General features: G+C 38.6%; 1 protein-coding gene across 2 annotated transcripts; it reads right to left on the bottom strand.

The window, feature by feature from the left end:
- Positions 1-1,582: 1,582 nt before the first annotated feature.
- PEX2 (peroxisomal biogenesis factor 2) lies at positions 1,583-26,386 on the bottom strand. 2 transcript variants are annotated; one of them, XM_082305752.1, is made up of 3 exons: positions 26,112-26,195; positions 25,731-25,775; positions 1,583-6,408 (listed from the first exon to the last, which is right to left on the bottom strand). In XM_082305752.1, exon 3 carries the CDS (start codon positions 6,385-6,387, stop codon positions 5,473-5,475), a length of 915 nt encoding a protein of 304 aa, XP_082161878.1. In that variant the 5' UTR covers positions 6,388-6,408; positions 25,731-25,775; positions 26,112-26,195; the 3' UTR covers positions 1,583-5,472. The 2 variants fall into 2 exon arrangements, with proteins under 2 accessions (XP_082161878.1, XP_082161879.1); XM_082305753.1 differs by lacking the exon at positions 25,731-25,775 and having other exon boundaries at positions 26,112-26,386.
- Positions 26,387-27,580: the final 1,194 nt, after the last annotated feature.

Below are 27,580 nucleotides of genomic sequence, written 5' to 3'. Positions count from 1 at the left end.
GGAAGATCCTTGACACAGTTACCGCACCAGTGGTGTCCTTCCCAAATGCCCAGACAATTTGGAGATGCTAGGTTGGGCTACTTCCTTGGCAGACTGTGTCCTGAAAGACTAGTTAGGTAAGACCTCTAAACAAGATGGCACACCAACTATAGGCAAGTGTCTGAAAGCTAGGGGACATGACAGGACACATTGGTCAATTTAATCAAACTTGGCAGTTCTGCAGTCAGAGGTTAGACAGAGGGTTATAATGAATATGGCAAATGGCAGAGGAGAGAAGAGTCAGTCTCTCCCCCCTCTCCTGTGCTACTCCAACATGCTATGATTAGTTCTCCATTACAGCTCTTCCAACATAGCATAATGCAGAGCAGTTACCAGACTGACAACCTTTTGCTGCTTGAAATATCCCTGAAATATCTTCCTGAAAGTAGACTGATTCCTTTGAGATGAATGGTAGCACACTGGCCAACTTTACCATACTTTGCACCAGTCTGTTCTCTAAGTAGACTCAGGATCAGGGAGGTATGCAACTAGAGATTTTGTACTTACTAAAAACTGCCTGCAAGATCTAGAACTACCTGTACATGCTGTTGCATAAGTTTGCCCACACCTCCTATCTGAAATTGGTCTGCATTCTGTGTGCAGTGAACAGACAGTTTAAGCAGAGGTATAAAACCCCAGGTGCGCTCCAGAGAACGGAAAAGATCACTCTTGGCCTTAGCAGATGCCCTACAAGTATATCTGTGCACATTTCTGTAGTCATCTGCTCCCAGTGCCCCAGCCTGAGAGGGATCCCCCCACAAATGTCTTTTGCTTGAATGCCATCTATTTGATCACCTTGCCAGGCTTGTGTCAGATCCTGCCTTGGAAGTGGGCTCCCCTGGAATGGTGGAAACTATTAAGATTGCAATAACAATTTAGGTGGATGTTTTGATGGTGACAATGTGGAAAACTCTCTTAGGAGGGTGAAGGCAAGCAGTTGGAATCTACTTGACCAATTTTACTAGAGTTTTTGCTGGGCATGCACAAGGTGTTGACATTCAAAGGGTATGAAGCACCATTTTGAAACTGCTCCCTGGTGTTTTGGTTGTATGCACTGACTTGCAGTAGCCCAGGCATTTTTGTTATTAGAAGTAAATGACCATCAACTTTAATATCTACCATGGCAGTAACCACATGACCCTATCCTGTGTGTCCAGTCATGCCACAATATTCTCTTCTTAGTACAAGCCAAGTCAGCTTCCTAGCAAACACACAGAGAAGTGTAACAGTTGACAATTTATTGGTATGACTAGTCTGCTCAAAAGGAGAATTATTAGAAAGATAATTTGCTTTGGAACCTAAAATTAAAGAAAATTTTTAAGTGAACTGTAATTATAAACTAGTTTCCCACTTTGATTTTAGTCCATGAATGCTGAAGTATGAAATCACCTGACAGCCAAACCATTGAATAGGCATGATAACTAGCGTTCCGAAAAGGAAAAAAAAAAAGAAAAAAAGAAAAAAAAAAAAAGTCTTGCAAACTTCAGAACCTCCTGTTAAGAAGCATCTTTTATTTGTCAGCTTGGTTTGCATAATAATGATACATCCCAGATAACAATTGTAGCAATATTCTCAAATAAGGACATTCATCAGTTTGGACTGTATGTAGGAAACACATTTATTTCATCTTTCTCAACATCATCTCTTCACCACTTTGTCTAGATCATCCTTGCCCGTAACAGCTCACACTTATGGAAAAAATAAAGAAATATTTCCAGGCAATGCAGAAATCAGATAGTATCCCTGTCATTTCTTTTACAGAATATTGAAACTCCTGCCTCTAAGTCTCCCATAACACTACTTAAACGAGACCTCTCTTAAAGTATATAGAGTAGATGGAGTGGTAGTGCTGTGTGGAAGCAAGGAATCAGCATTCTCTGACTCCTTTCATCTAAATGCCTCCAAAATCACACCTGACAACTGATAATTCTCATTCAAATGAAGGTATATTAATAAACATATTAAAAAACTTTTCATAATTAGTCTGTTTCAGTTATGGCTTCATATTTTGATTTCCGATACAATGAAAACATTCATGTAGCACACAAAGACACACAACAGAGCACAAATAAAACTGTTAATACAGGGCTGTAACTCCTATCCAAGACTGAATAAGACTTCTGGTCCTTTAGCTTTCTTAAATTCTAGGCATTTATCCTTTTCACTGCTGCACATATGACTGCTCAGAAGTACATTCTCATGGTAGCTGAACACTAAAAACCTTTTGTTTAGAGAAAATGACTGAAGAGATTAACATTCCAAAATAAATTTTATTCCCTCTACTGCAGGAAGCATCACTAGATGTATATTAGTCCTTTGTTACAGTAGCATTTTAACCTGAAAATATAATGCTTATGAGGACAAATTATCAATGCAATTAGTATGTAAAATTAGATTATCCTTTGATTAGTCTACAAATTACATGATTTTTCTCTGTAATATCTTCAAGTAAGACTTTTCTGCAGTTTATATATCAGAAGCCACAACAAAAGAGAACTACAACATAAAAAAAAAAAGGTATATTTTTAATTTTTCAGTTCCATAAAGAAGCTGCTGAGTATTGACTTTGGAGTCCTAAAAAGCTAACCTGGTAGCAAGTAGTTTTTCAATACACAAGTTGAAATCTTGGTCTCATCAATCTGAGTTTTGACTACAACCGAGTGAAGGTTTCATCCCATGGTAGATTAAAAAAAAAAAAAAAAAATTCAGTATCTGACAAAGGAACCACTCTCTTTCCAAATGTTTTATTTCTGCCAGATGCATGGTATCTGCTTACTTGCATGGAAAACAAGAAGAATTACAGCCACACCTTAGGATCTAGGATCTTAGGGTAATGCAAACTGTTCATTTATGCCACAAGACACAAACTTGGTCAGTGCTATGGGCTACAAACTTAACACTCTGATGATGAGGTACTACAGTAGTAGGCCAATCCTTTGGTATAATAAGCCATCGTAAGTTAAGTATCAAAAGTTCAACACCAGAAGAAAAACAGAGAAGCCAACTGCAATATAGCACAGCCAGCAGAAAACAGCTGTACAATAGAGGTACAAAACTTCTGGAAACAGGTTTTGTAATGACAGTGTAACAGGGATGAAAACCGGAGTATACATTTTACTAGGATTTCACCTGAATGAAGCTGCAAGAGAAAAAAAAAAACCTCAGGAAATTCATACAGCTTAGGTAAATCAAATGGCAGGACAGAGAGAGGTGGAATGAAAAAGAAGGATAACATTCTTTAAATAGTCAGGAAAAAGACACTTTTCTAATTAGGAAAGAAGTTAACTCCTCCGTAAGAAGAACATGACACCTAACAGAGTCCAATATAGAAAATCCATGCCCTTTTGACACAGTACTGCACTGTGACTTCAGAAGGAATGAAGAGTCCATAGTAAACAAGGGTCTGCTATGATTATAAACTGCGAACACTGGATTTTGGATGTATACAACTCTTAATTAAAAAGGATAGTTAAAGAGAGAGGTAGCATCAATGCTGATGATCCTCACCTCAAAGTCACGGTTGCTAATGCATTTCTTTGGGAAGAGCTGTTAAGTGATGTGTAGGGACAATTCATACAAAATCACTTCAGGACCAGCAAGTGACTCCAGGATATTCTCCAACAGCTTGCCAATTTTGATACTTCTAATAAAGACGAATTTGCACCTGCTGGTTCAAACAGCAACTGCAAATAACAGAAATTTGGCAGGCTGCTGATATACATGTTTGATGGCAAATAATATATTGCAGCAGAATATCTGGAAGCAGTTGCTCTGAAGTCTCTGTTCACTCACAGAACAGTAGCAGAATTAATGAAGTTTTGGGCTGCCCACAGATACTTATGAGCCTGCTAACTATATTTAATTGCATCAGATGAAAGCGTTGTGTGTCACTCTAAAGATCAAAACCTAGAATCTAAGATCTTCAAACAAATAGGCTGGTGGGTTGTTTTAATCAGACACTGAAGAATGTAATAAACCATTTCATAAAAGTAGATCAAAGATATTGGATCAGTTGTTACCATACTATTTTTGGGACTGACTATTGATGATAGCCAATCAAGAACACAGCCATCATAAAGTGATTTACTCAATTTAACCATACAAGTTTTTGAGAACTTGATTTAAGAGCCAAAAAAGGATGCAATGTATTTTTGTGTTAATGAGACACTTCTGGGTAAGACTTCCTGTTAAGAAAGGACTGCAATTTTGAAAAAAAAAAGTAATAAAACTCATAAAACCAGGTCAGAGAATAAATGGATGAAGTGTTAAAACAGGGAATAATAAAAACATTGCAAAGCCAACAGAGAAAGCAAATCGTAATAATAAAAAAACAGGAAGAGTTACCTAGTTTTTTAATATGTCTACATGCAAATAGATGTGCTTGATCTTTTTTCTGTGTGGTAGTGAGCTGTTAGTGAGGTCTTGCACCCACCTTGACCACACCAAACAAAGAAGAGTGGCAAGTCCCAAAGACAGCATCTTGTGAGTAAGCTGTTTTCTCCAGTGTCTGGGACCCGGAAGAATGTGGGTTACCTTGGGCAGCTGCCACATTCCAATGGATGATGGACTGTGTCCCTCAGCTATATAAGGAAGAAGTGGGGGGTGGTTGTACATATGTCACTGAAGATCACAAACATATAGCTGCGAGAAAACGAGTTCGGTCATCTCATGAAGATTTAGAAAGTGCACTGTATTTGTACAGGAAGTGGTTATATCTCCTGTAGGCACATGCTAACTATGGAGTATCTATCTGTGTACCAGATGGATCACTTAAGGCTTATGGTCTATTGATAAGAGAGCAATTCTGAGCCAGAGAAAGAGTACGTCCTGTTAAGGTGGCTGAATATGATGAAAACTATTGATAATCTCCTGAGAGGACAATCCATCTTACACCTTTCCTTTTTGCAGTGGAACATCATACTGTAAATTCAAATTTAAAATATTCAAACTTAAAATTATTCTTTAGGCATGAGAAGGATGACTTTCCCACTACATCCATCTACTAGTTAAGCTGGTAATGGCAGAAGCTTTTACAACAAGCTTAAGAAAATCCACAAAATGGGTAAAAGCTTACTGGGCATCTTCTGTGTCTTTAAGGGTTCTCTGTCTTTGAGGGGCATGCAGTTAGCAAGTGGTAGGCTGACAGACTCTAGACCTAAGAAGGAATGACTTGACAACATAGGGGTACCAAACTGGGATCAAGTATTCTGAGAGTAGAAGACGTGGTGAACTCTTTTCTTTTCTTCCCTTCAGAGAGGGAAGTTGGCACTGTTACTCAGTAAAAAACTAAGACCGATAAAGACATATGTTACAACAAATTACAGAGTCTCCAAAACCATCTTTAAGCTGTTTGTTTACAATAATTTCTGATTTTTCCATTAATCTCTGCAACATAATATTTCATGTACAGTATAAAAACACATCAACTCCATATCAGGCATGCAATTCTGTCATTTCAATTTTATGTTTCAGTGGCTGAAGACTGTGTACCTCTGAGCCACATTTAGGACATGTAAAATACATATCAAATAAATAGTTACTTTTAATACAGTAGTAACAAAAAACATGTGAACAGCCTATGGTATGAGGCATGGTAGGCCATTCCCCACATAGTGAACATTCCTTGCAGTGAGCTGCTAATGTGTTTTCACTATTGGAAAGACCTGCAATAGGCAAACACCAAGAAGAAATTTTAAGTTTTAGTTTCTGTACATTAATAAGTGGTAGCACATAGATCAGAAATTCAGCAAAGCCATGCCATAAGAGCTCCCTGTTCATGTATTCAAATCCTACCTGACGAACACTTTGCGGCTTGCAAAAAACTGACCTAATTCCTAGAATGCGTTCTGTAAGCGTTGCATATGTTCCTTTCTGAAGAAAAATCAGGAAATTTAGAAGTCCACAAAGTTTAAGTACTCCAGCTCCAAAGTTAATATAACGCTTAATTTTGCAGAAAGACTGCAGTTGACGATTGCTAAATAAATCATAACATCTTTCTTCCAACCATCTTCCACCAACAGTGAAAATAAGATACCATAACTTCTGGTGTTTGCTCAGAGGTTGGTATTTCTCTGTCTGAGATAAGTTATTCTTGTATTGAATATTCAGAATAGCCTGGCCTACAGTTGCATTCTTGGAATAGACAGTGAATCTCCATAATATAAGCCATAAAAATGCTTTTACTTCTGGTTCAAAATGAGTCAACACGCCTGGTTTAAATCCATGAAAACAGCTGGTAAACTGGGACCATACTAGTTGTTCCAGGGCTTTGTTTAGTTCAAGGGCATCAAGTTGACTTATTCTGAGCACAGGATTCACACTCTTTTCATTTCCGATGCTGGAGGCCATTTCTTCACAACAAAAAACTTTCTAGGAATAAACACAAATAGGTTTTAGTATAATGGAGCATCTCCTATTTTTATTCTTATTACAGATAGCAAAGTTGTAATATACCAGCAGTAAACAAGAAATAACAAAAAAGCTTTTTCAGCATGCTATATTAATATGCTATTAATATGCTACAAGTCCTTTCAGGATGCTTTACATTAACAGTATAAAACTTCATCTCAAGAGAAGTGATATTGGACTATTTCTCACAAACAGTAACATTTTTATTTGGTTACAGAGGAGTGTTTCACCCAGATATTTAGAAAACTCCACAGATTTAATATTGCACTGTATAAATAAAAAAAAAAATTGCTGGGCATAACTGTAATATTCAATTGGACCTTAAAACAGAAGATCAGAAACAAGAATTGTAAAACTATATGGTGTTTTATGGAGAAATAGGGAAAATGAATACACTAACTGAAATCTAGAAGAGAACAGTGGGGTGGACAGAAAATATTGCCATATGAATACTTCAGTAGCTGCAGCTGAAAGTAAAATCTTAACAAATTTAAGGATTACATAAGGAAAAATATGGATGAAAATTAAGGTAGGAATGATAAAACTTGCTAAGTAAAGGCAGTGGCTGCTCACAGCTTGGATAAGTGCACTCTGCGCTGGGTTAAAAACTGGCTGGACGGCCGAGCCCAGAGAGTGGTGGTTAACGGAGTCAAATCCAGTTGGCGGCCGGTCACAAATGCTGTTCCCCAGGGCTCAATGTTGGGCTCGGTCCTGTTCAATATCTTTATCGAAGATCTGGACGAGGGGATCGAGTGCACCCTCAGTAAGTTTGCAGATGACACCAAGTTGGGTGGAAGTGTCAATCTGCTGGAGGGTAGGAAGGCTCTACAGAGGGACCTGGACAGGCTGGATCATTGGGCTGGGGCCAACTGTATGAGATTCAACAAGGCTCAGTGCCGAGTCCTGCACTTGGGTCACAACAACCCCATGCAACGCTACAGGCTTGGGGAGGAGTGGCTGGAAAGCTGCCTGGTGGAAAAGGACCTGGGGGTGTTGGTTGACAGCTGCCTGAACATGAGCCAGCAGTGTGCTCAGGTGGCCAAGGGGGCCAATAGCATTCTGGCTTGTATCAGGAATAGTGTGGCCAGCAAGACCAGGGAGGTGATAGCGCCCCTGTCCTTGGCACTGGTGAGGCTGCACCTCGAGTACTGTGTTCAGTTTTGGGCCCCTCACTACAAGAAGCACATCGAGGTGCTGGAGTGTGTCCAAAGGGCAACAAAGTTGGTGAAGGTCTAGAGCACAAGTCTTCTGAGGAGCGGCTGAGGGAGCTGGGATTGTTTAGCCTGGAGAAGAGGAGGCTGAGGGGCAACCTTATTGCTCTCTACAACTACCTGAAAGGAGGTTGTAGTGAGGTGGGGATCGGTCTCTTCTCCCTAGTAACAAGCGACAGGACGAGAGGAAACGGCGTCAAGCTGTGCCAGGGGAAGTTGAGGTTGGATATTAGGAAAAACTTCTTCACCGAAAGGGTAGTCAGGCACTGGAACAGGCTGCCCAGGGAAGTGGTTGAGTCTCCATCCCTGGAGGTATTTAAAAGATGGGCAGATGTGGTGCTTGAGGACATGGTTTAGTGGTGGACTTGGCAGTGTTAGGTTAATGGTTGGACTCCATGATCTAAGGGTCTTTTCCAACCTTAACAATTCTATGATTCTATGATTTGTTTAGTTTAGAGAAGAATCATTCTATGAGATTAAAGAAATATTCAGCATTCAGACATAAATTATCATACAGTACATCACCGAAGTCTACATATATTTTCTAGAGTCTTTTGACAGGTGTGGGATTGTGCTACTTGTCGTATAACAAATTTCCTGGCAAGATGATTAATGTATACTAGCAACTTCAACAAATGTATACTCTTTTTGTTCAAGCATTACAGAGAAAAACATTTGTTAAAATTGCTTGGTTTAAATGTTATTGTATCTGGAATTCTGTGACTAAGAAAATAAATCTAATAAATTGCAAGAAGAAAATATGGATAACACCTCAGTAATGCAAAATTGTGGGGTAACTGATTTTTGGTTCCTTTTGTCCACATAAAAACTGCAAAGTGATTTAGGAGAAGTGGTATATTTCAGGTATTATGCAACATATTTCACTTTCTAAACGAGATTCTTTGCATAACAGACAAGCAAGGGTCAACAGCCTTATGGAGAAAGTACAGAAGGTGGTACTTCAAATCCTTATTTATAAGAGGAAAACCTGCCATAACACAAGACTGCTTTGAATAAAAGATGCCATATAGGATCTTGTATAGGAATGGTTGCTAAGGATGCTAAGAATACTAAAAAACAAAACAAAAAAATCCTCCAAACCAGTAACTGTTTGCCAAAACAGAGTACACCAAAAGTTTTAAAACTCAGTATAAAACATTATTTGTAGCATTCCTACTATTTTCTATATCTATAATTGGTCATGTCTGTAAGGAAAATATCATGCAAAGCTAACAGAAAATATGATTTTGTTCTTAATGTATGCTGCACATCAGTAGTTTCCAATTAACTAAGACTGGCTACATGGGTAGGGCATACAATAGCTCCATTTGGTTTCTTTAAACTCCTCCTTCCTCATTAGCAAGCAAAATACGGCTAAAGGTAGTATAAGGCCACCTGCTCTGAGTAAACAGCTATGGGGTTCATTGCGTCAACCTGCACTGGCCTGACAAGACAGTATACAAGGGCATACAGAGGCAGTATACCCAAGCCTGTCTCATTCACACTACTGCCTTTTCTGTAGTAAGCACCAAGGCACCAGAAGTGTGGTTGGAAAGCATTATCCAGTATCATCCCAATAACTTATCTCCTCCACTTTGTCATCAAAGGACCACTTCAAAAACTCCAGCTCCAATGACTACCCACCCTCCTACCCCTCATCTTCTCATCCCACTACCATTTTAGGAGCCACAGCCTCTGATAACCGTCTGTTCTGGAACTCTGTTCTAGTGCTATTCACTCGTAACCCCTAAAAGTCTAGTGTCTTCTTCACTTCTGGTAACACCTCAGTCCCTTCTACTCATTTCAGTCCGTTCTACTCATTTCAGTTACCCTCCTACTAGTGTTCTATATAATTGTGAATACAGAAAATCCCTTTTCAAAATCCTAAAGTTATTCAAAAGGGACATCTTATCAAACAGCTTCCTTGATCCATCTACTAAGACTATTTTCCAACATCAGTTCAACCATTTTTTCCAGCTGTCCTCCACTATCCTGGATGCTATGAGAAATTGCTGTTGTAGATTGCTCATAAATAAGAAATTTTCTGAAGTTCAAGGAAAATGTGTCAAATACACAGGATTATGATGGATCATGAAATACACAAGTGGATCACTTGGATCCATGGATCACTATAGGCTGAGAGCTAGCTGACTGCATAACTGCTTTGCAAAAAAGGACTAGGGGATTCTGGTAGGCAGCAAGCTGAACACAAGTCACCAGTGCATCCTTGCAGCAATAATGCCTACTGGAGTGCATTAGCATGCACATAGCTAGCAGACTGAAGGACGTGCTTATTCCCCTCTACTTGGCATTGGTGAGCCTACACCTGGGATACTAAGTCCAGTTTTGCCTCTTTTCTATCAATAGTACAAAAGAAACGTCAACAAAATGAAAAGAGTCCAGCCATTAATATCATCAGGAACCCCAACACCTGATATATGAACAGAGCTTGAAGGAACTCAGATTGCTCAACTTGAAGATAAGGCAGCTAAGAAGTGATATAATAGTAATCTTCCACTACCTAAAGGTTACAGAGAAGATTAAGTCAAATCTTTATGTGAGATGCAATGAAAGAAAGAGAGGCAACTGGTTGTAAGTTGCTACATGAGAAATTCCAATTGGACACAAGAAAAATTGGAACAGTTTGTGTAGAGGGACTGTGAAATCGCCATCCCTGGAGAGTCTTAAAACTTGACCAAATGACGCCCTAAGCTACCCATTCTAGCATTGAATTTACCCCCAATTTTCACAGGAGGATGGACTAGATGTCATAACGATCTTCCCTGGACCTTCCCAAAAATTTGTGCATGCCTCATTGTAGAATCTAATTGATCTGAGATAATACATATTTTTTTCATGTCCATGATCCTTTATAGAACTTTATTTGATAGAAATAACTTCAGTGAACCTGTCAGTGTGGGCTGGAACTTTGTACACAGAACATAGGAACCACTTTTGAGCCAACAGGTCCAAACACTGTTTGTTAACCTTCAAAATTTTGCAAAATCCAAAAAGTCTCTTTTTTAAAAAAAATAGAATCAAGACCATATATACTGTTTAACTGTGGCATATTTATGTCTTTTCCTGAATTACCAACTAGCAGCTTCATTCAACTTTGAAATCACTTTTATACAAACTATATGGAAAAGGAAGAATATCAGACAAAAACATAAGCATCTGATAATAAAGATGTACTCCTTTAAAATCCTTTAAATTATGCTTATAATATTCCTGCGTAAGCAAAGCTTTCTTTTTGATGAACAATTAGGTAAGCATTCTCAATTTAAGCAATAAAACTGAGCATTAGTCTGAAGTTCTTTGTTGCTAAGAACACTGAGAGTTTGCCATAGGCCATGGCTGTTAACTGGACCCTGCAAGTTACTTAAAGATTATATCCATATAGCTTTGATTTTAATGTGTAAGCACATTTCAGTGTGCATACTGTTACATACAGGCTGAAGTGTTGTGCTATTAACTATGCTTATTCCCAAACTGATTTAAGGTTTTACTGCACTTATAGGGTAGATACTTACTTCCCATAAACAAACATTAAAAGGGAAAGTTGGAAATCTGTATTTTCCTATGAAAAATGTCTGCAAATGTCCTAATGATCTGGATAACAGCAACTGCTTCTTTGAAAGAAGAGGCCTAAATTCTAATCTCTCTCTATTTTGCTATAGTAGGGAATTGTTGTTATGTTCTTTACCTATGGTGTCCATTTTTTCAAGTGATAATAAAGAATAAATAAATGATAACAAATAAAAATTTTTTAATTAAAAATTTTTTAAAATTACTTCCTCTATACAAAATCCTTTCAGAAATTTGTTAGATTTTTCAGTTTGTACTGTTTTCACAAATAGTTGTCCTAGAGTAGAAATAAATGAGAAACGTTCTGGTTTAAAACTAGACAATGAACACATCCTGTAAGTGACGAGACACTTAACTTGTACTTTTTTATGTTATTTTTGCATTCCATATTCTACTGAGCTACACAGACTATAAAGAGAATGTTGTTTTTCCTCCATGTTTCTGCATCAAATTCTATTTGTCATGTCCTTACTATTTTAACCTCTTATTTGGTCTGTTCTAAATTATTTGAAACTTAAGAACTCAGAATTGTAGACCCAGTAATGAAAGAGACAAATATCAGTGCTCAGTTAAGGATGCCATCAGGCTTAGCTTATATGATCAGAATTGAACAGTCAAAAATCAGGTGAAGATACATAAAGAATAATGTGTGATTAACTTGTTACATAAATACACTTCAAGATAAAAACACTAAAGACTACTACTTGAAAGGTTCTCCCTTCATTTTACACCATCACAGATATTGCACAGGAAAAAATAAAAAATTGCCTCCCAGAAAAAAAAAAAAAAACACCAAACATGGAACATTTCTTTCTTAAATAACCTATAGTTTGTCTGTTTTTTTTTTTTTAAACTAAACAAATGAACAATCCCACTCGTACATTACACTGTGCAACAAAAAAAAATATTATTATATATCACCAGGGAAAAAGGAATTTCTTCTGGTATATGTTAGTGCTGTTATCGAGCATTGTACAAATTATGAATGAATATATTTTATTTGGAAACATGTTATTGACAGAAATCTATCAATAGTAATGTGAGTATTGTCAACAGCCTGTCAATATTAATGTAATTATGATTAAGGGGATAACATGGATTTTAGCTATAATACCAAGTAACATCTCCTGCGTTGCTGCTATCAATATAAGCATTATTATTGACCTGTTCTGGGACTATCAGTATGAGATGTATTACCATCAGGCATATTTGTCAATGCATTCTGCCCACAAAAATTCTACATTTAAATTTACAGGTCTGTAAACTTTGCCTGCAGAAATATACAAATCCAAGTAACCTCTAGGGTGTCATTTTTTTGACAGGGCTATTCCACTGGGGATGAGTAATCAAGGAGTTTCTATTGTCTCAGTGCTACTGCAATTGCATTCCGTTTTTGCAGAAGCTTCAAAATATTTTTAAGTATGATTTGTCAAAACACTTTTTGGGAAGCCAAATAAAAATATATTTTATTAAGTCAAAAATGAACTTTGTTCCTTACTGTTCTAACTTAAAATTGCATTTAGGATGCAAGAAGTAGCACCTCCATTCACTTCATTGAGTTCATGATTTAACTATCTTAAATAATCTCTTCTGTGCAGCCAAAACATGTAGTCTGAGCACTGTACTCATGCAGAGACGGAATGGACCACAAGAGACCATGTAACCCTAACTCAGCATGAATGCAGGCTCAAGAATATCTCAACAGATGTTTAACTACTAAAAAAGCTGATTCCACACTTTCTCTAGGTAGTCTGTTTCAGTGTTCCTTCTCATATGAAATCTAAACCATCCTTATCACAAATAAAGACGGTTTTTATTCCACAGGAGAAAACAATAACAATGGGGGAGAATTTCCAGTTTGTCTGCATCTTCTCAAGAGGAAAAAGCAGTGAGAGGACCAACTATACATAGAAGATTTGCCAAACTAGACAACATCCTCTTCCTACAACATGCCTTGTATGATCCTCTAGAAAAAAAAAACACTTCACTTTTTTTCCAGCAGCATGGTCAGTATTTACCTTGAGTTCTACTATATCTTGAGATCTTTTTCTGTCATTTTTCTGTCTGAATAATTATTTCCTGTTTTGTATTCATGTATTTGAGTTTTTCGTCTTAAATGGAGTGCTTTGTACTTGCCTGCACTGCTTTTCATCTTGTTGATTTCAGAGATTCTCTCCAATTTATCAAGGAAGTTTTGGATTCAAATCTTATGTTCAAAACAAAGGGAAAAAAAAAACCCAAACTTTCAACCCCTCTTCAGCTTAGTATCATCAGTAACTTTTATAAGTGTGTGTTCTCTTCGATCATCAACTCATTAATGCCTTTTCACCTTGACAGGGTACTATAGATAATTACTCTGTAAAGACAATTTTTCAACTTGATGCTGATAATATCAGCATCTAATGGAGACAGTATCAATATTACACTTCCCCAGCTTGCTTATGTAAGGAAACAGACTTTATTAAAATCAAGCTGTATTATACCTAAAGTTTTCCTCTTACTTACTAAGCTTGTCATCCTTTGCTAAGAGGAAAAACAGATTGAGCTTTCTTATGAACAGGTCATGTCAAACCATACTGGCTGTTTTACAATCTCTCTTCTGCGTATTTTTAGATACAAAATTAATTGCTAAACTATTTACTCCTGAATCTTTATTTGGAATTTAAACTGAGAGCTTCAATAATTCTCTTAACAGAAGAATAAAGAGACACAAAACACACACACACAAACCCATTTCGTTGGCTATTTTCACCCTCTGGGACATTAAATAAAGAAATAAATATACAACATCAGTGCTGCCTAATTCCTCAATCATTCTAGGATGAATTTTATTAGGATTTGCCACTTGAGCACATCTATATTAAGATTCCTTAGGCTATTCTTTCTGTGCTTTGGTTCCACTCTTATTTCCTGTCTAAGATTAATTTTATGAAGTAGCAGGTCACAATGTATCTCTTTTATAAAATATGAAGTAAAGAATCAGTCTTTGAAAATCTGTTACTTGTTCTCCTTTCTTATTTAATAACAGATCTAGGTAATGGACCTATCCTTTTGTGCCTCCTCTTAGAATTTTGAACCCTTTCATTGATTCTTTTCTTGTGCTTTGTAAATTGAAACTTATTTTATTCATTAGAGTCGCTGATTTTATTCTTATATTCCGATGCTATTCCTTTACATTCATCCCTGATCATGTTGCATTATTTTTGCCTTGACAACTCTTTTCATTTCCAGGCCACTGAAGAATTCCTGATCCATAAAGTCTCTTTAACATTAATTGTTATTATTTTACTTTATTATTATAAAATACCTCAACACAAAGAAACAACAGCATATGCACGAAAGAGAAAAGATTTTTTAGCCTTTTCAACAGACTAGATTCTGCCAAGTCCCAGCATTCAGATCTATGGCCCAGGCAGTGGGAAGTAGTTTGTGGTGGACATGCTAGGAATCATACCCTCTCTGGAAACAATATCACTAACACACAGTTCCTCTTTACTTCAGGAGCTACAATGCATTCGGTATTGTGCAATCAGTGTTGCCATACTGGGTGTGTGTGTGTAAGAGAGCGAGCAAGCCACACCTTTGGTCTACTATCCCTCCTTTTATGTTCACAAAGTTAGGATACCAACAGATAGTAATGAAAACTATCTTTCCACCCATCACAAGAATGCTGAGCGTTTTGGGTTTTTTTTTTTTTTATGTGAGGTGTGGGGGGTTGAGTTGTTTTTGTGTTTGTGGGTTTTGTGAAAATATATTCCACTTAACTGTTCTTTTCAGTTACTCTCAATAACAGAGGATATTTTAGATGTCAATTTGAAACCAATAAACTTTAAAGATGAGAAATCACATTATATGTATCCAGTTAATTTTAAAACCTTCCTTTACATCAACTCCTATAATAAAGCACAGAATGTAGACCCCAGCTGCTCAAAATCTCATGTTTTACCATTAATTCTCATCTCTTTCTTGCTCATCAAGTGTAGAGAGAAATATCCTCAGATCAAAGTCTAATTGGGAGCCCCAACTGTGTCATCTCTTAATCACTGTAGAATTAACTTATCATTATATCATTACCTCAAATAACCTTACAAAAGATGGATTTTGTATTACTGTCTGGATTTCTGTATACTTCAGCTAAATACCTATTATTTTGTAAAGAACATAAACTGATTCTTAAACTATTTGGAATAACTACTAACACTAACTGAAAAAACAGTAATACACTGCAATCACAGAAAATATCATTTATTTCTTTTATTCCCGGGAGGCGGGACTATTTTTCAAAATAGACAAAGTAATGCAAAACACTGAATGACTGTGTAACAAGTCAATCCCATAGATGAAATTAAGATTTTCACTAAGGAGGTTGAGTGAGCAACTAGTAACAAATCCCAGAATCCTGAATGCTACAGTTACATTTAATGTCAGAAGACCAATTACAAGACAAAGATACATTCAAATCACAGGTTGCTTTTCCAACTTTAACTCAGTAAACTTCGATTTCATAAACTGGGATACAAGAGATTAGCCACTGCTGAATGCTTGGAGACACCAAGAAAACATAACGATAGCTCATTGATTTATCTTCCATAAACTAGCTGTCAGAGTCAAAATATTAGGGCTTCACGTTACAAAATCAAAAACAGCTCAGAAGAGCCAGAATTGATACAACAGTAACGAAGAGCGGTAGGAAAGTGCTGCACTGTTAGAAGCTGTACATCAGTCATTTCTGTCAGTATTTGATGGAAACTGAAAATCCTGTGTCAATGTAATACATTCTCTCAATGAATGCCAGCAACTAAGACTATTATTGGCCGCTGTTAAAGATACTCTGAATGCTAAGAGCTCCCACTGAGTTCAGAAAAATTTGTGATCAGTCAGCACTCTTAAAAGACAGATTATTAGATGCAAACAACTAGAACTGATAGACTAATTACTGCATAACTAATATTTAAGATACTACCTTTTAAAATTTGTGATGTTAAATTTCAGGCTACAAAAGCTCAAAGCACATTTGTATTCCCCATAGCATAAAGGCCATAGACAGAATCATCCTACCAACTTTTTGGATATTGCCCTAATTTTCATTTATTAGAGTAAGTAGGATGATAAGCATGTAACAAGTCATATGTTCAATCACTATTCTTCTTTATCCCATATCCTGTTCCTTTTCTTCCTCTATCTTATTTCCTCTTTTTTGTCATCCCTCTCCTTAGTATGCCAAATTGCAAACTCATCTCTGAAGGGATGTCAGTTCCACTTGTAGGCTCCCATTCTCTGCTGTACTAAATGAAACGTAGCTGCTGTTCCTTTTAATTAAATCAGTGATAAAAGAACCCAAAAGCTCAACAAAACAAAGCTGCATCGTAACTTGAAGCTTTCAAAAAAATGCGGTTCAAAACCAAAATCCCTTAAACACTAAGATAAAAAGCCAAAATATATGCCCAATATGCAATATTGACTGTCTTTCTTTGGAACTAGGTATTGGGAATTATCTGGAGACATGCCTTACATTTACTGTTGCTAAATCAAAATGGTGGACGGTCTGGTTGGAGTAGTTTGACAAAGTCGAGATTGTGATGGTTAACTAGGAAGAAACAGCCCCTTGCAAGCAAGGGGCAACATCTCTGACTAAACCAGTACCAGGAGGTATAAGAGCGATAAAGATCCCTTGTGCTACAAATGTAGGTCTCAACTGTTGATCACAGCAGATGACAGGGAGACCCTTGCCTTTGAAGAGATTTTGGTTATGATGAGGATATGAGGTTCTGGTATAAGGATGGATAACTGAAAGTTACATTGCATTGCATTGCATATGTAAAAGTGAAAAGGATGTAAAGCTTAGTCTATGTGCCATCCTTCCTGTTAAGCAGGTGCAACATCACACTGTGGCAGAGGTATGTAGTTCCTTTTCAGAACAGTTCAAAGAGAGAACATGAATGCATGGTTGTGAGCACACTGTGGGCAGTTATAGCCATAACTCTTAATTTGCTGGTTACTGTTACTTACCTGAAAAGTTGGCCTTATGTGACATATGTAACATCTGCTTTTCACTGTTGTAAGGGCACTGTATCTCACATAACTTTATTTGTCAAGCACACTGTCAAACCCAACTGTATGCATCTTTTCTATGCCCCTCCTTAACTTCCCTCCATTCAAAACTACCTAAAAAAAAAAAAAAAAAAAAAAAAAAAAAAAAGAGAGAGAGAGAGAGAAGTCATCTAACTTAAGTTCCCATTTCACAGCTCTGTGTTTCTGTTCTCCTACCTGTCTGATCCACATGAATGGTCACCAGATAAGTATGGAGATGCCAAGATGAAGATTGAGAAGATACGTAGAAGGGATTCAGAAGCAATGCCTGTTCTATATACTCAATAAAATTTACCACAGATGACAGAACCCTGGAATTTTGCATTAAACACCTCAGCCTCACCATTTGTGAAACAGTCACTGCCCAGATTTTATTCCAGCTTTCTTCCTTTTTATATACATATGCATACCAACTGCACAGTCATGAATATTCAGTGATATGCAAGTGTAACAATGCCGATCCAAGTACTGCACTGCAGGAACATAATGTCCTTTAACCTTTTATTAGAAATACTTATTAGATGTGAAAAGTAAAATCTGTCCTAAATGCACAGCTAACTCATAATTAACCTCTGTCCACATCTGTACCAAAAGGAGGACTGTATGTAAAACCAATGTTGTTAAAGACTGTATATATTTATGGTATGTTAAAGCCAAGAATGCCTTGCATCAACAAAAAGACAAGCCTGTTCACTGCCAGTTTTAAGTTTTGGCCTTGTATTATATGGCATAACTTACAAATAATTGCATCTAATTATAATCAAGAACTCTCAACTGGTGGAAAGATAAAGAACAGTACTTTAGCTGATGTGTGTGTCTCATTTTTCAGGCTTGTGTTCTATAAAAACATAAGCTGATGTAATTTCTGACAGCTATAGTCACTCCCTCCCATCTTCCTTCAACTGTGTATTGCCACCTTTTCTTACAGACTAGTGCCAATACTCATTTGACTGTCTACTGAGCTGTTCTTGTATGTTAAACTGGCAGAAAAGAAACCTGTTTAGATTTATCTTTCTGTAGTTTTAGTACACAAACAGGTCAGCACAGCATCAGGTAAGACGCATGCAGTACCAGTAAGAACACCATCAGGGTCAGGAAAAACAGGTAGTCATGAAACTGGCTACCTTTGAATCTCAGCATCATACTTTTACATCTGCCACCAGTCAATAGTAAGATAGAAAACCAAGCCTTCCATTTGACTAGAAGAACTGTTACGGTCTTCAAACCCGACATGCTGAACGTGCAAGGATAACACCACAACACTGCAAATACGAATAATGAAACTTTTTGCCGTCTTTCAAAAATGAAAAGAAAAAAAGAAGAATTATTTGTACAAGTCTGCTGCAGGGCTCATGCAGACTTGCAGGTGAGAGGCTACTCTGTTTAAATAAGTAACACTATGCGATTCGTCCCCACTCTTACCTTTTTGATATGATTGTACTCTGAAATGTTTGGCATACACAGTGACTAATAGGGATGCTGGGAAAATTAGATGTGCTCAGTGTCCCCAAATCTTGACAGTTTTATTACTTGGTAATTATGGTAACTTTAAGCACATGAGGAGAGACTGATATGCTTTCACCACACTCTCTTCAATCCTATAACTTCATTAGCATTTTAGAATCCACTGGCACGGTTGCACACACATATTACAAGTAACAGTTTAGAAGAGGGATAATAATTTCCTTACTAGGCAGCCTGAGCTGTACACTCTGACAGCTTCTACAATCCCTCTGCAATTCCAATGTGAATTCCCCTTCATGATTTAGTTATGCCCACAGTGTCATGGCCTGATATTAATTTCCTTTCCAGGAAAAGTTCCCTTCTCCTTGCCAGCCCCCTCTTGTGATATCTCCTGTCAACTCCTCTGCTTATAGAATTAATACTATTATTTTTGAATAATATTATTTCAATGTATTTTTCAAGTTTTCTTAGAATTTAAATTTGGATTATTTCCTTTCTTTTCCAACCCCACTGCCAATATTAGCAAAACCGGAGACAGTGGAGATAAGCAGTGGCAGAAACAGCATTCTTAGAGAGGTTGTTCCCAGGCAGAGACTGATACAAACACAATGAATATTAGGAGTGATTTAACTTACTTCTCAAGGCCAAAAACCTCCACAGGCCCTCCCGCGCAGGGAAAGGAGGAAATACCCAGACCCAGTCAGAGTCAACCTTGAATCAAGAGTTGCACCACTGCCATAATTCCTCTCTCTTCCCATACCATGTATTTGTCCTCTTTTTCCTCCACCTCAAAGTTTTTTATTTCTCTGAATTTTCACCCTTTCTTCCTCTGAAAAATCTGCACTTAGTTTCCTTTTGAAAACAGCCTGAAATAATCTCAGACTTCCAAATTTCTTGCATTCCACCTCCAAACCAAAAAAACCTACCACCATTTCTGAGAGAGGCACATTACAAAGAGGTAGCATCCTTTCTGTTCTCTGTCTCCTGAAGATTCTTGTAAAGTTTAGATGTGAACTAACAATGCTTGTAGATGTAGGTCAGGTGCATGGCTGCAGGAACCATTTAGCTCATCTGAGAAGCTGCAGGACAGAGAGCCTGCTATCTTCTCTGTCCATGTACAGCACAATCTGATTCATGACCCTGCAGCTTTTTAGCAGAACACACCTTTTTTATTTTTTATTTTTTATTTTTTTTTTTTTTTTTATTTGCTGCTTTTAATTTTACGACTTGAAGAGTACAGGGAGTGCTGTGGAATAGCTGGTGTTGAGAGCATACTAGTTAGTTAAAATAAGTGTTGTAGCATCACACCCTTTCTCTTCCCCCTTCATTGGGCTGCGTAAAAAAGCATATATTCTATTAGGTCTCAAAAGGGAAAAAAAAAACAACCCGACCCTCCCCCTGCCAAAAAACACCCAACAAAACCCTCCAAACAGCATAAGCAGCCTACTTGAAAACACCACACTGAAGTAACCTTCTGCTGCAGTCCAAGAGATGTAACAAGTTGTAGGGGCTGTCATCATTAACTACAGCAGCAAAACAGTGAGTTTGAGTCTATTGCCATTTTTAGTCAGACACAACTTACCATCATTTAGACTGGAAGCTTAAACTTGCTCTCTACATGCTCTTAAAAAAATGTGTGAATTCAGATGTTGTTCCCGGAAAGTTAACATTTGGAAACCAGACCTTGCTAGGGAGAAATTTACATTAGGCTATTCTAGTGAAAGACTGATTTTAATTGATAAAATTATCATCTTCTAACTGCACACATTACATACAAGTACAAATACATCCTCTTCATATTTTGTACCTTATGAGTAGTTCAGCTTAATACATACTAAATATATGTATAAGGCTAATATATTTGTAGAGAGTTAAGTGTACTTATGACGTGAAGGACCAATAGACACTTTACAATATTTATAGCATGGAGATGGTTGTGATCTAAAGAAAAATGTGCCTCTCTTGAAGCTTGCTGGCAAAGGAGTCTTTTTTTGCAGTCATTCTAAAGTACTACAGAGCAGTTTCCCTCCCTGAATTTCCTAAAGTATGTGTGTGAAAGTCCACTGGTGGGTTGCCAAATACTGCTTGTGTATTTACTCCAAGCTAAGGAAAAAAAGAAAAAAAAAAAAAAAGAAAAAAAAAAAAAGAGAAAAAAAAAAAGAGAGAGAGAAAGAGTAAACTTCAGAGTTGACTCTTACCCCTTCCCTTTTTATTTTTTTATAAACATGATAACAGGGGCAAGTAGAAATGGATCAGTGTGTTTATTTTAAGTTTATGAAGTCCAATCCCCGCCTGCTCAAGCAGGGCCATCTGGAGCCACTTGCCCTGGACCATGTACAGACAGCTTTTGCATAGGCTACAGAGGCTTTTCCATAGCCTCTCTGGGCAACCCCTGCCAGTGCTCGGCCACCCTCACAGTGAAAAAGTGTTTCCTAATGTTTATGCAGAGCTTCCTGTGTTTCATTCAGTGTGTACCCACTGCCTGTGGTCCTGTCACTGGGCACCACTGAGAAGGGCCTGGCTCCACCCTCTTTGCATCCTCCTTTCAGGTATTTATAGACATTAATAAGATCCCCCCGAGCCTTCGCTTCTCCAGGCTGAACAGTCCCAGCTTCCTCAGCCTTACCTCACAGGAGTCATGCTCCAGTGCCTTAATCATCTTTGTGGCCCCTTGTTGGACTTTCCAGTATGTCCAGGCCTCCCCTACACTGGGGAGCCCAGAATTGGACACTACTCCAGACATGGCCTCACCACTGCTGAAGAGAGTGAGAGGATCCTTGACCACCTCCCTTGACCTGCTGGGAACACTGGTCCTAAAGCAACCCAGGATACCACTAGCCGCCTTTGCCACAAGGGCACATTGCCCGCTCCTTTTGAACTTGGTGTCCACCAGGACCCCCAGGGCCTTTTCTGTAGAGCTGCTTTCCAGATGGTTGCCACCCAGCAGATACCAGGGTATGGGGCTGATCCTCCCCAAGTGCAGGACTTTGCACTTTCCCCTCTTGAACTTCTTGAGGTTCCTGTCAGCCCATTTCTCCAGCCTGTCAAGTGATCTTGCTTTCTAATACTTAAACCAGGCTCTCAGAGAAAGCAAGCACTAATATCAGTAACCGACTGAATAAGAAATAGATTACATTACTGTCTGCCAGGGACCATACAGCTTAAAAGAGACATGAGCTAAACTGGAATAAACATGCTAAACTTCTTTATTAAAAAAGTATTATCTAGAGAGTCTTCAAAAAATTCTCTGCCCAAAAATCATTAAATATCTAAAAAGTTTTAAAGTCAGATATTAAAAAATAATGTAATATAATACAAAATATCTTATTCTTCAGTTAGACTGACGTTAATCCAGAACAAGCTTATTGGTAATATATGAAGAACATTTCTTATGAAATACAGCACTATCTTTCAATTCAAAAACTTATTCATGTTTGTTTCTTCTTATTATTATCTTATTTTTCTTATTATTATTAGAGCACACTGTGTTTACAAGCTAATTTAATGAAGTTGTATTTATGCCTAAAACTTATCAGTTAGTGTTAGCTGGACCCAATTTTTTTTTTAGATCTTCTTGATTCCTGTTGTCACTGAATAAATGCATAAATTGCAAGTGCAAAAGTGCTGTGGGATTTTTTTTTTTTTAGAGTAGGCCATTATAACCAATATAGAAAAAAAGCACATAGATAATAAGGTACTTCAATTATAACCTCAAATTGTTGACCGATTTGTCTACTGATTAATTTACTACTAGTTTTCCTTCAGACATCTGTTCATCTTCTCCGTCCTTCCATTCCCCCTACTTTCTCTGAACCCCATAGCTTTGAAATGACTTTCATATGTTTAAAAAAATAGGAAAAGGAACGGCACTTCCACTCTCTCCCATTTTGTATAAGTAATTATTTTTTTTCCTGAAGGACCATGTGCTTCATTACTATATCCAAATATATGTTTACAGTGGATTCAGACATCACTCCCTGCCCCTTGATTATTTACGTCTTGAAGAGTCATTCATTTTACAATATATTTTTTGGTATTGATAGTATATAGCCATAAACTTGTTTCCTTCCTTTCCAAATATTCTCTTGGTAGCAGTCTTTAGCAATTTTCAGAACTGTCACTTTAAAAGACTATAGAAGATTAAACACAAGAGAAGATCAAATGTCTTTCTTGACTAGCACCACAGCATTTGATGTCAAAGCAGAAATGGAGGTCCTCGGATTAGTAACAGTGTCAAAAACTATCAGAGTATAGAAATTACCTTTCCCATTCTATTCTATGAAGTGTCTAACGTCTTTATACACTATCAATACCTGTTTGCAAGTTTTAATTGAGTTTTATTTAGTCCATCACAAGAACATTTGCTTCCTACATGTCCTGAATCACAGTAAGTATCAAAACCTTTCTGTAAGTCACTACCTTCTCTAATAAAAGAAATGATACCTACAGTCTTTGGGTGGGGGAATAATAAAAGAATCTAATAGGAGATAAGCACACAGAGCTCTCAAACAAACAGACAGAAAAATTCCCTCCCAAATCTAAACATCCTCCTTGAACAAAACAGACATTCCATGTTTCTAGCTTAATCCTTAATAATCCACCAACACTAACTGGGGGATACCATTCCAGCTACCTGACAGCCTTTTAATCAGTAGATGGATTTAAATGCATCTGAAGGCCCATTACCTGAGAAACTAAACTTTCTAAAAATAAAGTCAGAGGATGATATTTTACATGCTTGTACTGCTGTACTAAGAGTTCTAAGGGTAGTTATGAGAGACTTAAGCATGAGCTGATTCAGATACATGTAAGTTCACCACTATTACTTTACAGTTTTCAACATTTCTAACATGAGTAAAAGCTACTTTGCCACTCATTCGAAGATATGTCTAATTTTGATTATTTAGTCAATTATATCAACATTAAAAGTTTCACTAAAGCTTCAGTGGGAAGTGATTTTCTTCATTTGGTAAAGAGGATGATCCCAACAAATAAAGAACCACAAGTTTGAACGAAGGCAGGCCTAGAAGTTAAAAGGACTTACAAATCGAGGCAAAACTCTAAGCAAAGAGTTATTTCCGCTGCCTTGTCCCCACATAAACGCAATTTCAGTATGCTTTCTACTCAATATATGTACTCAATTCTTACTTTAAAAATGTAAATGTATGTACATAACCTTTTTAAAATACATATATATATAAATTGTTACTTATAAAAATACCCAAACACCCCACCTCCTTCACCCTCCCACAATACAACACAGATTCGTAGGCAAGAAAGAGGATATAAATATAAGATCCTTGCAAAACCTTCATAGACAATAGCTTTAAGTGTATTCCACTTTCCAGTTCACCGACTCTATCAATTACTTAACAATATAGAGAACACTATAAGCATCATGGTAGTTAAAGTGTAAATGCATAAGCTATTAAAATATTAATATTTTTTAAAAATAAAAAATAACAATGCTGCTTTCTGAAGAATATGTTTGCACAGGCAGACACAAACTTCTGACAATTTTTAGCAATAAATATAATATCTAATTTACACAAAAGAAGACAAATTATTTTCAAAACATTACTGCAGATATAGGATAGCAAAATATTGGAAGGATTTTGTTTACAGAAAACTGAAATTAGTTTGAAACAGCCTATTCATGGTGTAATCTCTCATGCAAAGTGCTGTTTCTCCACATACATCACCACAGATACAAGTGGTAAGCTATTCTCTCCAAAGAAAGGGTTCATGGAGAATATAACTTTTTAATTCCAAAAAAGTATACTTACTAGCAGCTAGTGCTAGAGCACTAGCAAGCAGGGTAGGTGTTCCAATACTGACATGATCATTTATTTCCATAGTAAATTCCAAAAGAATTAAAATATAAGTGTCCCTCCAATACTCTTGATGTTATGAGCCCTATCAGTCTATTCAATTTCTACAAAAAAAAAAAAAAAAAAAAAAAAAAGCCTTTTTAAAGAGTTCATTTATACATCTTATTGCTGTGAAGTTATCCCTCTAACTCCAGATAAGGTACAGAAATGGATGATTTTATGCAGTATGAACAAACTTAAACAAAAGAATTCAAAGGCGTGAATTGTTACTTCCCTTAATAGTTTATTTGCTACTCTAATTCATGCCCCAGCAATAACAATTTTAGCTGTTTTCCTACTAATCACTTCATTAGATAAACTAGTGGTGATGGACATCCAGGAAGTGAAAAACAAACTGCTGAGTAAAAACTGAAGCACAGAGAGGAAAAGAAGTTTGTAGAAGAAAGTACTGATAAAACAGATCACAATAAAGAATAAAAATAGTAATAAGACTTAAAGTCAACACTTTACCAGCAACTTGTTGCTGAACTGCATATTAATAATGGCTCCACAGAACTTAGACAAGCATTCACTAACTTCCAGTAAAATCAAACAAATGACTAAAGATTTTGGAATCAGATTTTACTACAAACTGGCCATACTTCATCTTTGACCCTGATCAACACTTCCCTCCCACTGACAGGTGAAAGATGATACAACAAATATACTTGGGGACTGAAAGTAATATACAGTGCTGTGGTTTTCAGTATGGACTGTATCATAAATGGAATTCATCCTTCTGCCAAAACACGTTGGGCATTCAGACTAAATCGACATTAATTTTGTGGCAAACTAATGGTTTGTTACTTACACGTACAGGCTGCACGAAACTGGATTAACAGAAAGTGGAGAGCAGCCACTGTCACCTTTAGCAGGCAGTATCTAAAGGAAACCTTGTCACCTGTAGCAGGCTGTCAAAAGAAAGGCCTTTGGAGGTCTATAAATGGTTCACTCTCTCAACTGACATCAGAAAGACAATTCAGATTAAAATACTCCTCTGCCAGAATATTACGCCCTTTCCTCTCTACAGAGCATGTTACCAGGCTCCATCCTTTCTTACCTTACAGCCTGGGCCTAGCTGGAAACCTTGCAGTCTCTTTGCCTACTGAGGGACGCAACAGGAGAGAGAACGCCAGTGGCACTCGGGGAACCGAGCCGCCCGGAGACAGCGTGAGGAGAAACACAAGTTTTCATGAACAGGGCCTGGAGGAGCGTCCGGGGTTGACGCAGAGGCCGCCCCGCCGGCCCTGCAGGCCCGCCGCCGCGCCCCAGCCAGCCGCCCGGAGCCTGCCGGGCCGCGGGAGCTGCCTGGCCGGGCTCCGCCGAGGCCCGCGGCTCCGGCAGCAGCCCCCGCACCGCGAGCAGTGCCGCCCGCCGCAGCCCCGCTCGCCAGGGAGGCCGGGGGCACCCCCGCTTCGTCCCGCCCCGCGCCCCGACTGACCTGCGCCGCCGCCGGGACGCTGCAGGGGAGCGGGCGCGACGGGCTCTGCCTCGATCTCCCTAGCGAAGGCCTACGCGGACGTAGCCTGCTCGGGCCGCCCCGGGGGCTCTCCCCTCCGCCACCCTGCTGCCGCCCCCCGCCCACCGGCACCGAGCCGCCAGCAGGCCCCGCCGGGTCATAGAGCCAGCTCCCGCTGCCTAGAGCGGCTGCGGCACGGACAATAGACACTGCAGGTAACGGCCTAGAGTGGCTTTGCAGGAAGTACTCTGGACGCTCGAGATGACGCACCAGAAGGGCTCCCGAGATGCTACCCGTGCCAGGGTGAACGGCGGGGCGGTTTGACTGACAGTCCACAGAGCAAATCAGTGACTCGGGATGAGGACGTGGAGCCAATGGGAGAGGGAGGAGGAGGGGCGGCTCCGGGCCGAGTGCTGGGGAGCGGGCTGGGGCGCGGTGGGGGCCGCCGGGAAGCCGGTGTCTCCCGGGCCCTCCGGGCGGTCAAGCGTCCCAGTGGAAGGGGACCTGCGGTTTCGCCATTTTCAGCTCGGCAAGCGCCAGGAGCGGCCTCTGCTCACCCCGGCCGCCTGTGCGGCGGTGGATGGGCTCCCGGCTCGGGGCGGGGCGGGGGCGGCGAGACCGAGCAGCTTGGAGTCGAGAGCAACCTGGGCTGCAGCCGCGGCCCGTGGGGGGCGAGGGGCTTATGTAGCATTTAGTGACAGGATTCACAGCGCTGCGAGAGGAGAAACTGAGCAGACTAGGGAGGGAATGTGGCAACAGCCTGGAAGTACTGCAGGCAGGTATTTCTCCAGCAGCTTTACAGCAGCGCTGCTTGATGCGTGGTTGATCGGTTGGTTACTGGTGTTAGTGACAGCCAGGTCCTCCCTCACGGGTCCCAAAGTGGTTTAGGTGACTCAGAAGGTGTTATTTGAACGTATTACACACTTAGTTGAGGAAAACTGCGTTGGAAAGTTGGCTATTACGGTTCTAGAAAGCAAATTAAAGGGAACTCTAAAATGTGACTGTATGAACAGGTTGAGAGGCATCTGTATTGTTTATTAAACACAAAAATTAAAAGATACTCAAATAGTGATTTATTTCCAAATAGTAACTATGTTTAGTTTCAGCATATTCATGAATACAGATTCACAGGTGACATTAAGGGTCCCAGTTCTTCAGATACCTTGCTGAGGTTATCTGTGCTAAGGAGGCTGTGGGGGAATTCTGTGGGCATAGATTGATGGATTCTATACCATTTTTTTCTAACTCGCAACAAAGAAATGAGATAGCACTCTGGACTACTTGTGGTGTCACAAAACAGGATACAGCCCTTTATGAATATTATGGTCTTGAGCAAACAGTTTCATTGAATATTTACATGTCATTTTTCAGAATAGTAAAGCATCTTCAAAACAGATGCCTAACTTTGTTAACAATGAGTAATTCCTATTTCAGAAGAACTGTTTGGAATG

This window comes from Platalea leucorodia (genome assembly GCF_965183815.1).
Source record: "Platalea leucorodia genome assembly, chromosome: 1".
Classification (NCBI taxonomy): Eukaryota; Metazoa; Chordata; class Aves; order Pelecaniformes; family Threskiornithidae; genus Platalea; species Platalea leucorodia.
The sequence above is the reverse complement of the archived record's forward strand: the minus strand, read 5'-3'. Positions and strand labels throughout refer to the sequence as shown.

What these genes read in the sequence shown, in the direction of transcription:
- PEX2 (XM_082305753.1), bottom strand. Translation starts at nt 6,387, where the DNA reads ATGGCCTCCAGCATCGGAAATGAAAAGAGTGTGAATCCTGTGCTCAGA.